The sequence below is a fragment of the Phodopus roborovskii genome, unplaced genomic scaffold (assembly GCF_943737965.1).
Source record: "Phodopus roborovskii unplaced genomic scaffold, PHOROB, whole genome shotgun sequence".
NCBI lineage: Eukaryota > Metazoa > Chordata > Mammalia > Rodentia > Cricetidae > Phodopus > Phodopus roborovskii.
The window spans coordinates 88439-102131 of NW_026127062.1; the positions used below are offsets into that span (position 1 = coordinate 88439).

At 38.6% G+C, this 13693-nt stretch overlaps 1 protein-coding gene across 1 annotated transcript in view; it reads left to right on the top strand.

Moving 5' to 3' along the window:
* LOC127214786 (melanoma inhibitory activity protein 2-like) overlaps positions 1-13206 on the top strand; it is a gene marked incomplete at its 3' end in the record, with an annotated part of 99890 nt that extends 86684 nt beyond the window's left edge. The window contains 4 exon segments of the mRNA XM_051175048.1: positions 1655-1713; positions 5945-6167; positions 9450-9508; positions 12984-13206. Of these exon segments, the coding sequence (XP_051031005.1) occupies positions 1655-1713; positions 5945-6167; positions 9450-9508; positions 12984-13206 (564 nt within the window).
* Positions 13207-13693: the final 487 nt, after the last annotated feature.

Here is a 13693-nt window from a genome sequence, read left to right on the forward strand (position 1 = left end):
ATGCACCTGAAAGTGTTAGTGATGTTATTTCTTATTAATGCTATGTACTTAACAAGTACATATTTCCACTCAAGATTTATTCGTTTGATCATGTATTGTGGTGTTGAGTTGGGCCCATCAAAAACATGATCTGGAGTTTTTGGTTGCATAAATGAACCGTACACAGGCTCAACTTCACTGTCCTAGTCCTAAATCTTGGATCCTGAGAAACGTGGAGGTGCCAAGTCGCATTCCATCTTACTTTCCCCAAAGAGGCACAGTAGAAACATCTGGTTCCAGACAAACGTATATGTCCTTCAGCTATAGTCACCCAAATTTTAATTGAAGTAAAGTCTTATTTGGCTGTGTTAATATTAGACCCAGGCAGTGTCCCATCAACATGGTTCCATAATGACTATGTTTTACTCTGTGTTTCTAGAGGGAAGCGTCTGTGGTTGATAAAAGGGTAGGTTACTGTTTAATGCTGGCTTCTCCGGCAGAAACTTAGGACTTGGGCTTTGCTCCCAGCATCTACATAGAGCTTCGGTGCAAGGCACTTGTCTCTTTTGGGCTGGTAGTATGCCCTGTTATCAGCCCTCCTTGGCAGATATCCCATGATTGTTCCAATGTTTCAATCTTCTTTCTGTGTATCTCATGTATTCATGTGTGAGAAGTGAGAAGGACAGAAGGAGCCATCAGAGACCCTGGTATTGCAGTTACAGATGACTGTCAGCTGCTGTGTGGTTTCTGTGAACCAAGCACGGGTCCAAAGAAAGAATAGATTTTCCACTTGAGCACTGGAGCCATTTGAGCACACCATTCATGCTGTGTCAGATATAGGCATGTATCTAATGTGTGTATGTGTGTAAGGTTAGTTTTGATGCCATAGTAATGATTTCCTATACCCTTCACCACTTAAGCTATTTATCCAGACCTTTATTTTGTCTAATATTTTTGGCTTGTAATCCAATGTATGTGTTGAAGATTGGCTTTGATGGGAGAGGAAGGGTTTCCTGTATTTGGTCGTAATACAAACTTACTCTTCCATAGCTTCCATCATTCTTCTTAAGGCATTTACATAGATCCTGTTTACCACACAAGGACATTAGGCAGGCAAATATCAATGGATATGTAAAACACTACCAGTAAAATAATTTGTGTTCTTGTTCTTAATTATCTAATTTAATATTTTTATATACAGTCGATTGATTCCTTCAGGATGTCTTCAGCTATCACTAACTATTCACTAATGTAGGGAATGCTGTTTATCTACTATAGATATTATAGTAACTAATATTAAGAAATAATAAAATTCAGAAATTTCAATTTTCATTGTGTAATTGTTGCATTATCTATAAGGGTTCCTATAAACTGAAAGTATATGATAGTAGGGAAAGGTTGGCACACCTTGAAAACAGGAAGTACATGCTGTATCCAAATTTGTTCCTTTAGGTTGACATGTCAAGTTTGCCAAGTGTCATTTTTATGCATCAGCCACATACTACAAAAGTATGTCCGTAATTTTGAATTTTGTCTAAATCTGGGGCCGCTTCATGTCCACCTGTTCTGTGTCCCAGCAAGGGGAGTGGAACAAGTCACTGTCATTTGGATCTGGAAATGGTCTGGGAATAATGTGAGAACTCATGAGTTTCACTGGTTTCATTTTTCGGTCTAGATGCACCAGTAACTTCCACATTGGAATCTGGTAGGAGTGCCACCAAACGTGACCCTGTGGTAAGTATTAGAAATTGTATTCTACCTATAGATCAACAACTGGTTTCTTATTTTATTAGAACAAGCCTAGAGTTGTTTCATATGTGATATTAATTAAATATACTTTCAATTAAGTGTAACACTTTCATTGTTGGCTTGTAACTTTCTGTGAAATTTTACAGAATACAAGCCAGAGTTTGATGGTCCATGCGTTCCTTGCAATTTGCTGGCTGACCCAGGAGGAGGGGAATTTCAAGCCAGTCTGGGTTATTTAAGATGATTTGCCTCAAAAAATTCACCTAGAGTAGAGAAATGGCTTACACTTTTAAGACCACTGGCTGGCTCTCCTACAGGACATGGGTTTAACTCCCCACTCCTGTGTGGTTGATGACCATCCTTCTTAATTCCTGTTCATGGGATATGATGCTCTATCGTATATTTCCAGAATATTGAATGAATACAATATGTTGAAATACATGCAGGCAAATTCCCATGTCTCTGAAATAAAAAATATCCTAAAATATACAAACAAGAGAAATAAACCAGATATCTCTCACTTCAAGTAGTACACTTTTAGATGAATTCCAAGCTTGTTTACTTTCAGTACCCTCTTTCAGATTTTCTTTCTTGAAATCTTTTTGCGATCCTATTATGTATGTATTTTACCTATTATATATGTATTTATCCTGCACATTGTATTCTGGGAAGAATGCCATCAAACATCATTGAACATTGAATTCTACTGAACATTGAATTCTACCCGTGGATGCACACCTTTACTTTAGAGCAAGGCTTGAGTTAAATATACTTGCACTTAGCATTAACTTTCTTTGTTGGTCTGTAACCTTATGTGAAATTGTTTAGCTCACTAGCCTTTGTTTGATGGTACATGTGATCCCAGCAGTTTCCAGAGTGAGGCAGTAGGATGGGAATATATAAGCCAGTGTGGGCTATATATGCAGAATGTGCCTCATTAAACCACACAGACTTGAGAAATGGCATTCAAGTTAAATGCATTGGCTCCTTTTCTACAGGACCTAGGTTTAATTCCCAAGCTAGGAGTGGTGGCTCACAATCCATCTTACCTCCAAGGGATTTGCATATTCTATCCTTAAAGAACACTGAATGACTATAGTATGCAGACATACATACAGGAAAATATACCATATCTGTGAAATTAAAAAAAAATACTAAAATAATCCAACAAGAGAAAGAAACCAGATATCTCCCATTCAAGAAGTTCAACTTTTACATGAACTTCCAAGCTTGTTTACTTGCTTTACAAAATTTCATATTTTCTTCCTTGGAATCTTATTTGAATATTAATATGTATGTATTTTACTTTTCAAATGACTTTGTCATTTTATAAATGTCCACATATCAATCATTTTCCTCTGTGTGTATGTGTGTGTGTGTGTGTGTGTGTGTGTGTGTGTGTTCGATTAAAAAGTGTCTATGTTTTCTTTTCTATTTTTTTTTACTAGAGATAGTGTTCCCATTTCCCATTAAATATAGTGCCAGTCATGGACCTCACTGAATTTGTTGAATTCCTCAACTTCTTTCCAGCCTTTACAATTGAAAATAACAGTTATTCCTAACCAGGATCAATCTTCAATCTTGTGTATAAAAGTTTGTTTCCATTTAATAGGACTTTGTTATATAAAATTAAATAAAATAAAAAAAAATCCATCAACACAAGCGAGGTGCCTGAACAGCTATGAGAAGATCGCCATAGACAGAAGGTGTTGTATAATGGGGCTGGGTATGCACAGGGATGCGATCAAGATGATACTTTATTACAAAGACCTCAGGATGCAAAGCCTGATCGCCTCACTGGCAAAGAAACTCAAAGCCCATCTCTTGCTGCCAAATTGAACTGTCCTCAATCCCAACAGTAGCCAGTTTCCCATCTGAAAGGTTTAATAGCCCTTCAGGTATATCGTGGCCAAGGATCATCATCTGTCTGTCTACCTACCAACCTATCCACTTATCTATCTATCCATCTATCCATCTATCCATCTACCTATCATCTATCTATACATCCATCTCTCTCCTTTTCCTCTTACCTCCTTTTTCCTTGATTCTCCCTCTCTTCTTCTCTGCCTTTGAGACAGGGTGTTTTTGTAGCCCAGGCTAACCTCAAACTTACTATTTAGCTGAGGACTAGCCTGAACTTCTAATCTTCCTGCCAGTGTCTCCCTAGAACAGGGACTACATACTGTACAGTACACATGGTTTATGCTGAGGATCAAACACAGGGCTTATTGAATGTTAGACAAATACGTTATCATCTGGGCTATAAGGCTACATCTTCCACACTTTTTTTTTTTTTTAGAGGAAATGCTCATTTATTTTACAAAAAAGAAACTTATTTCATGCATTTAAAAACATTTACCTTTAATATGTTATTTGTGGTTAATCACATTGGGATTTAATTCTCCTGTCATTTTAATAAAAAGTTATACTTGCTATAAATTTAGTGTAATAGAAAAAGCCATATGTAACTGTAAAAATGTATGAACCTTTGGAAGAAGGTAATTTTGCAATTATACTTGCTAAAAATCAGTCTGGGTAATATGCATGCATTTTATAAATAAACCTTTACAAATAAAAAAAGAAAATAACAGTTATTTGTTGTTTATACTATACAGCATAATTTTCTCTTTTGCTTCACATGTTCCTATACGGTAAATCAAGTGTTCAAGTACTAGACTAGAACCAGCTAAGTTGTCCTAAGTGTCTGTACTTTGCCATGGCAACTACTCTTAACCTTCTAGGAGAATGATATGAGAATTTTGGAGGGAATTTATTTCATTGGCAACACAGGAAATGTATCCTGTAGGATATCAGGTCAGGATCATAATGGGAATGTTAAGTCTGTGAGATTTACTCTATTGAAAATCTATTTTACAGTAAGTCTCCAATGTATTGAGATCTTGCATAGCTTCCAAGATAGGGAAAATATACCTGAAATTGCTGGAGACTTTCTTTCTTATTAGTCCTATGTAGCTAAGAAGTTTTTTTTTTCAATGTCAAGATTTATTTCTTAGATCAAGTAATGTCTGAGTGATGGGATATCAGTACAAGTGCTGAAGATTTCGGTTTTGTATTTGGGCTTTGAACTTAAACTGTCCTTTACCCATCTCTTGGAACATGGGAAATGTGATTGAACCCAGGGTATTTCCATCTTACCTCACCGCAAGATCCGAGTTTTTTCCAACTCCCACATCATGAGGCAGGAGTATGGTACATTCAAAGCCAGTGTAGCCAATATACATAGATTGTGAATCAAAAAACTACTGAGCTAGAGAAATGGCTAACAGGTTAATAGCACTGGCTGCTCTCCCATAGGAGCTGGGTTTGAATCCCAGCACATGATTTCAGGCAGACAATCCTTACCTCCAATTCAAGGGATCTGAAGCCCTATCCTATCATTCTTTCACAATGAGTTTATAGGGCTGGAGAGATGGCTCAGCCATTAAAGGCAAGGCTCACAACCAAAAATTTAACAATGAATTTGTCGAGTATGCAGATATACATGCAAGCAAGACACCCATTTCTTTGGCATTAAAAATATACAAAAAAAAAAAGCAAGAGAAAGAAACTTGATATCTCCTACTTAAAGAAGTACAACTTTTAGAAGAACTTCAAAGCTTGTATATGTGCTGTCTACTATTTCAGATTTTCTTCCTTGAATCGTATTTGAATCTAAACATGTATTTCATTTTTCAAATATAAAATTAATTTGGATCATTTTGATATCACCAACATGTTAAACATTTTCCTTTTGCATTTATGTTTGATAAAAGTTCTATGTTTTGGGGGGTTTTGTTGTTGTTGTTTGTTGTTTTTTCCTAGAGGTAGGATTTCCCAGTAGATCTTGAGTCAGTCCTGGAACTCACTCTATTGACCAGGCACCCTCATTCTGACAGATATTCACCTTTCTCTAATAGACAAGTTCTGAGATTTATGACCTGTGCCACCATATCCTGGTGTATATCTGTTTTTTAAAGTGTCTGTTTTGATCTGCTTTTACTGTACTTGTGTTTGAGGTGGAGCTAGGTAGAAGATTAGTTCCATCCATAAAGCTTTCTGTTGAGATAGTAAAACTACTTCTGACTGTGAATAAGTGGCTCTCACACACATGTGGAAAACTCAGGCTGTTTCCAGGCTTTCTGGAATTCCTACACTCACAGGAAAGGAGCTATGAATCAAGAAGCTTCACTGACTGTTTATTGTGACTCTGTTACAGAAGGCACCTTTGCCCAACTCTAGCCCTCCTGAATGCAATGCGGTTGGTCATGACGTGATTCCTCCACTGGATCCTTTGGTCAGAAGCCCTAGAGGCCCTGCCTTTCCAGGGAATCCAAGAGGTCCAATCCTGCCTCCACCTCCTCCTGGAAACATCTGTGGAGATTCCGGACAGTATGTCACACCCAGGGACTTTGCAGGCCCACCTTTCTCTCCAGTGCCAGGTAGGCATTTTTAAAGGTCCCTGCATGTATCAATGTTTGTCTGTTCTTTTACTCAAGTTTGGTTTCTGTTACTGGGAGAAATACTGTCCCGAACCAACTTGAGGGGGAAACCGATTTCATGGTTCAAAGATACATTCCATCAACAAAGTAAGACAAGGTTTCACCTTGATCCACCTCAGGGAACATTGAATTTGAACTGTGCTGTGATAGGCCAGAAGATCAGCAAATGTACAGGCTGTTTGTGGGGTATTTTTGTTTGATTGTTTTATTCTCCCCAAGGCAAAGTTTTTGTATATGTTGGAAGCCTGCCCTGGAACTCACTCAGTAGAACAGACTAGCTGTGAACTCACAGAAATCTACATCTCTCTGCTTCCCAAGTGTTGGGATTAAATGCCTGTATCAACAATGCCCACTTGCAAGTAGTTTTTAGATTTTAATTATGTGTGTTTCATTTCATAGGAATGCATTGGGGCCATTATTTGAATAATTAGTTATATGTTTTCTAAAAGTTATTTAAAAGTGGTTTCAAGTATTACTCCTGAATAGCAGTTCCCACATGATTGTATTTTATTTTTTTAAAGAGGGAGATATACAATTTTTATTTGTTTGTTTCTTTATTTATTTTACGTATCAATCCCAGTTACCTCTCCCTCACTTGCTCTTTCCCTCTCTCCCATTCTCCCATGCCCTCAGACCACCCTCCACTCCCACCACCCCACTCCACACGTAGGGTGATGCATTCCAGGAAGGGTCACCTAAATCTGTCAAGTCATTTCGAGTAGGGAATAGGCTTCCCCTTCTGCCTCCAGGTTAAAGGAATGTGCTCCCAAAGTCCATTTGTGCACCGGGTATACATCCTGGTTCCTCTTTCCAAGGTCCTTTGGACTGCCCAGGCCTTCTAACAGAGACCCATGTTCAGGCGGTCTGATTCAGTCCCATGATGGATTCCCAGCTATCAGTCTGGGGCCCATTAGCTCCTCCTTGTTCAGGTCAGCTGTCTCTGTGTGTTTCTGAAGTCTGGTCTTGTCCTCCCTCTCTGCATTAGATTCCAGTTCAGCTTAGTGTTTAATTGTGGGTGTCTGCTTCTGTTTCCATCAGCTACTAGATGAGGGGCTCCATGATGCAGGATAAGTTAGTTAGGTTAGGGTTAGGGTTAGGGTTAGGGTTAGGGTTAGGGTTAGGGTCTTTGATTTCCTTATCATGAAATGGCATTTATGGTAACCATTCCATTGTTGCTCAAATTGTTAGTTGAGGTCAGTCTTGTAGGTCACTGGATATTTCTCTAGAGTCAGTTTTCTCTTCAAACCTTTAATGGCTCCCTCTTTTATCGTTCTCTCTCTCTTTTCTGTCTCTCTCTCTCCTCTCGTCTATTGCTCCTCTGACTCAATCTTTCAAGTCCCATGTGCTTTCCTCTACTCCCCTTCTCTTTCTCCTAGCTCCCTCTACACTCACTGTTGTCCCCCCCCCCAATACCAAAATGCTCAGAGACGTTGTCCCTTTCCCCTTCTCTGACTGACCTTAAGTGAATCTCTTAGAATCCTCCTTGTATCCTAGTTTCTCTGGAGGTGTGTATTATAGGCTGGTGATCCTTTACTGTATGTCTAAATTCCATATATGAGTGAGTTCATATCATGTTCCCCTTTTTGTGACTGGGTTACCTCATTCAGGGTGGTTTCTTCAAGATCCATTCACTTGCCTGTGAATTTCAAGATTCCATTGTTTTTTTTTTTTTTTTTTTTTTTTTTTTTTCTGTAAAGTAGTATTCCGTTGTGTAAATGTGCCACATCTTCTCTATCCATTCTTCAGTTCCAGGTTCTTGCTATTACAAATAATGCTGCTATGAACATAGTTGAGCATATGTCTTTGTTGCATGGATGTAAATCATTTGGGTATATGCCTAAGAGTGGCATTGCCAGACCTGTGGTAGACTGACTCCTGTTTTCCTGAGGAACCGCCATACTGATCTCCAAAATGGCTGTACAAGTGTGCACTCCCACCAGCAGTGGATGATCATTCCTCTTCCTCCACAGCCTCTCCAACATAAGTATTTTTGAAGTCCTTGAAATTTTTTTATACACTTACATTTTTAAATAAAAATAATTTTTGGTTTTACATCCTAATGTCCCCTTTGGTTACTCAAGTTTCTACACAGTAATTCATGATTTCAAGTAATAGACAAGTACCATTTCAGTTGTCATAGGTTTATATTCTTTTCCCTGACACCATCCACATTGCAGTTCACTATAAGTCACTTCTCTCCTTTGGCCTAGTTGCATTCCCCGTTAGCACCCATTAATCTGTCATCTCTACCATCTGATTTCTGTGTATGATATATGTGTATGATTCCACAGAATGCTATAACAGGACATCAGTGCCCCAGGAAGTGGAGTTACAGATGGTTGTGTGCTGCTGTGTAGTGGCTTGCTATTAAGCATAAGTCCTAAAGGAGGAGCAGCCCATACCATTACCCTGTAAACCCATTTCTCTAGCCCTTTCTTGTTGTGTCATATTTCATGTATGTCATCTAATGTATGTGTTAAGGTTAGTTTTGTTGCCATTTGAAGGGTTTCCTTCAAGGGTTGTAATACTCTTTTCAATAGCAAACCTGTTAACTTTTTTTTTAACTTCTCAACTTTTTAAACCATTTATTTATATCCAGTGTAGTAGTGAAAAATTTTAGCCAGGAAAATGTAAGTTGATATGTGTAAGACAACCAGTAAAATTTTTTGGTTTCATGTTCTTTATTAGTTACCTTATTTAATCATTTTTCATCTAGTTGAGTGACTCTCCCAGGACCTCTTCAGTTATCACTCACTACCCTCTGAAGGTGGGAAAGATGTGTATCTATTGTAGGTATGACACAAAATCACATTAAGTATAAAATGAAAGCATTTAAATTTTCATTGTGTATTTGTTATCTATAAGGGCACTTTTTACCAAAAATATATGTTATATACTGAGGGAAGGGATGGCACACATAGACAGAGGAAGCAGATGCTTCATCCTGAGTTCTTCCCTTAGGATACCTCAGTAAGATTACCTAAGAGCCTGTTGGAAAGGTCACCAGCACACTGCAAAAGAATGTGTTTTTTTCCTATTGAAATTTCCAAGGTTCTCATGGTGCTTTGGGGACCCTAATGAGGAATACTATTGTATTTGTGTCCAGTTGTTCTCTGTACTGGCCAGGGGGAGTGGAACATGTCAGGGTCACTTGGATCTGGAAACAGTCGTGGGATAAAGTGAGAACTCATGAAGTTCTCCTGGTTTAATTTTCCTGTCTAGATGGGCCAGCATCCTCCACGTTGGAATACAAGAAGAATGCCACCACAACAGACCCTGGGGTAAGTATTGGAAACTGAATTCTACCCAAGAATTCACAACTAGTTTCTCTGTTTTATTAGAACAAGGTGAGAGCTCTTCTACTTTGTGATATTATGATATTAATATAATATACCTGTACTTAGAGTTAACATTCTCATTGTTGGCTTGTAACCTTCTGTGAAATAGTACAGATCACAAGACAGGTTTTGATAGTCCATGTAATTCATGCATTTTGGCAGGCTACATCAGAAAGATGGTAAATTAAAAGCCAGTGTGAGACTTATAAGCAGATCTTGTCTCAAAAATCCACATAGGCTTGCTAAATGGCTTACAGGTTAAGAGCCCTGGCTGCTCTCCTAAAGAACTTGGGTTTAATTCCCAGCACCTTCTTACCTCCTGTTTCAAGGGATCTGAAGGCTTATTGTATCCTTCCAGAAAACTGAATGTATATAGTATGAAGACGTACATGCAGGAAAACATCCATTCCTGTTAATGAAAAAAATATATATATTAAGATAAAAAACAGAGAAAGAAGCCCAATATATTGCCCTAAAAGAAGTACAACGTTTACATGAAATTCAAAGCTTGTTTAGGTGCTGTACACGATTTCAGATTTTCTCCCTTGAACTCTTATTTGAATCTTCTTTTAGTTATATTTATTATTTTTTCTTGTTTTAGATACTGATCCCTATTCCTCTCTCTCCCTTCCCATCCTATTCCCGTAACCCTCCACTGGGAGGGTGATGCCTTCCAGGTGGGATCATCTAAATCTGTCAAATTATTTGAAGTAGGGACTAGGCCCTCCCTCCTGGCGCTACGCTAAGTGAATATCCTTTCATGGAAAATGTGCACCCAAAGTCCTTTTTTGCACCAGGGATACATCCTGGTTACACTCTCAGAGGCCCCTTAGACTTACCAGGCCTTCTACCTGAGACCCAAGTTCTGGAGGTCTAAATCGGTACAATGCTGATTACCCAGTTATCAGTTTTGGGTACATGAGTTTCTCCTTGTTCAGGTAGGCTGCCTCTGTGAGTTTCTATAGCCTGACCTTCACCCTTTTTTCAACATCTCTCCCTCCCTGAAACTGCATTCTAGGAGTTTGGCTCAGTGTTTAGCTGTGGGTGCTGCTTCTGTTTCCATCAGCTACTAGATGAGGGTTCTATGATGACATATAAGTTAGTTATCAATCTCATTATCAAGGTAAGCCATTTATGGCAGCCTTTCCACTATTGCTCACATTGTGAGTTGGAGTCATTCTTATAGATCTCTTGGCATTTCCCTAGTGCCAGATTTCTCTTAAAACCTGTTATGGCTCCCTCTATTATAATGTCTCCTTTCTTGCTCTCCCCTAATCTTTCCCTAACTCAATCTTCCTGTTCCATCATGCCTACCTCTCTCATCATTTTCTCCCTAACTCCCACCATCCACAATTCTCCCAATTTACTAGGGAGATCTTGCCCATTTCTCCTTTTCCACGGCAACATGTATGTCTCTCTGAGGGTCCGCCTTATTTCCTAGCTTCTCTAGCATTGTGGATTGTCGGCTGGTCATCCTTTGCTCTGTCTAAAAGCCATATATGAGTGAGTACATACCATGTTTGTCATTTTGTGACCGGGTTACTTCATTCAGGATGGTTTCATCTAGTTCCTTCCATTTGCCAGCAAATTTCCAGATTACGTTGTTTATTCTCTGAATAGTATTTCATTCTTTAAATGTACCACATTTTCTCCATCCATTCTTCAGTTGAGCAAATAATGTTTCAATGAACATAGTTGAACAGATGTCCTTGTTGTATGAGTGTGCATATTTTGGGTATATGCCTAAGAGTGGAATTACTGAAACTCGAGGTACACTGATTCCCATTTTTCTGAGGAACCACCATACTGATTTCCAAAGTGTCTGTATGAGTTTGCACTCCCACCAGCAGTGGAAGAATGGACTACAGTCCCCATATCCTCTCCAGCATAAACTGTCATTGGTGTTTTTGATTTTAGCTATTCTGACAGGAGTAAAATGATATCTCAGAGTTTTTTGATTTGCATTTCCATGGTGGCTGAGGATTTTGAACACATTCTTAGGTGTCTCTGTTTAGTTCTGTACCATACTTTTCAATTGGAATATTTGGTGTTTTGGTACCTAGCTTCTTGAGTTCTTTGTCATTGTGGAAATCAGCGCTCTGTCAGATGTGGGGTTGTTGAAGCTCTTTTCCCATTCTATGGGCTGCCATTTTGTCTTGTTGACTGTGTCCTTTGTCTTAAAGAAGCTTTTCAATTTCAAGAGATTTCATTTATTAATTGTTGATCTCAGAGTCTGTGGTACTGGAGTTATGTTCAGGAAGCTGTATCCTGTACCAATGTGTTAATGGATACCTCCCACTTTCTCTTCTGGGAGGTTCAGTGTGGCTGGATTTATGGTGAGGTCTTTCTTTGATATATTTAGACTTAAGTATTATTTATGGTGATCTGGAGTCTTCTACAGGTCAGCCTCCAGTTATGCCAGCACAATTTGTTGAAAATGCTTTTTATATTCCATTGTATAATTTTAGCTGCTTTGTCAAAAATCAGGTATTGGTAGATGTATAAGTTAATATCAGTGTTTTAAATTTCATTCCATTGGTCTTCCTGTCTATTTTGGTGAAAGATCCAAGCTGTTTTCAGGACTATACCTCTACAGTAGAGCTTTAAGAAAGGGATAGTGATGCCTCCAGAAAGAAGTTCCTTTATTATACAACATTGTCTAGCCTACCCTGGGTCTACTGTTTTTCCATATGAAGCTGACTATTGTTCTTTCAAGGTTGTGAGGAATTGTGCTGGGGTTTATGATAGGGATTGCATTGAATCTGTAGATTGCTTTTGGAAAGACTACTATTTTTACTATGTTGATCCTACCTATCCAAAAGCATGAGAGATCTTCCCATTTTTCTGGTATCTTCTTTAATTTTTTTTCTTTAAAGACTCAAAATTCTTATTAAATAAGTTATTCACTTGTTTGGTTAACATTACCCCAAGCTATTTTATGTTGTCTTGGATAATGCAAAAAAGGAGATGTTTCTCTGATTCCTTTCTCAGCCCCTTTATCATATGTATATAGTAGGGTTAGTGATTATTTTTTTATATTTTTAGTTAATTTTGTATCCTGCCACTTTGGTAAAGGTGTCTATCAGTGGTAGGTATTCCCTGATGTAACCTGTCATATCATCTGCAAATAGTGAAAGTTTGACTTGTTACTTTCAATTTGTATTCCGTGGATCTCCTTTTGCTGTCTTAGTGCCCTAGCTAGAACTTCAACTACAATATGGAAGAGGTGTAGAGAGAGTGAAGTCAGTAAAACTACTTAGAATAACAAATAAGCAGCTCCTGCACCTTTATGGGATACTGAGCCTATCCCCAGCCTAACTAGAATGTAATGGACTGCTTTCTTCTATGCCTCACACACCCAGGAAAGGAGCTGTTAATCAAATGTCTTTACTTACTGCTGATTGTTTCTCTGTTACAGAAGGCAGGTGTGCCCAACTATGTCCATGCTGAATGCCAACCAGCTGGCCATGGCTTGATTCCTCCACTTGTTCCCAAGGTTAGAGGCCCTGGAGGCCCTGCCTTACCAGGTGATCCTAGGGGACAGATCCCACCAACTCCTCCACCAAGAAACACCTGTGCAGATCCTCAACAGTATGCCCCAATAAGGGATTTTGAAGGCCTGCAGTTTCCTCCAATGCCATGTAGGCTTTTTTAAAGGTCCGTGTTTGTATCAGTGCTTATCTGTGCTTTCCATCAAGTTTGGTTCCTTTTACTGGGAGAAAGACTAGCCAGAACCAACTTGAGAGGGAAAGGGTTTATATGGTTCACAGGTTACTGTCCAGCATCAAAGGAAGTAAAAGCTTCACCTTGATCAATATTAGGCAAATTTGAATTTGAATTTTAACTGTAATATGATAGGTCATAAGATCATTGAATGTATAAGCAGGTATTTGTTTTGCTTTGTTTTTCTCCCCAAGGCTGGGTTTCCCTATAGCTTTGGAGCCTTAACTGGAAGGCTAGCCTGGTCTGTGCTTCCCAAATACTGGGATTAAAGGCCTGTGCCACCAATGTTCAGTTGCAAGCAGTTTTAATGTTAAGTATATGTGTACTTCATGTAATATAAGTGTATATTTAAAATATTTAAAATAAAAAATTCTTTAAAATAATTACTTAGATGTTTGTCTTATG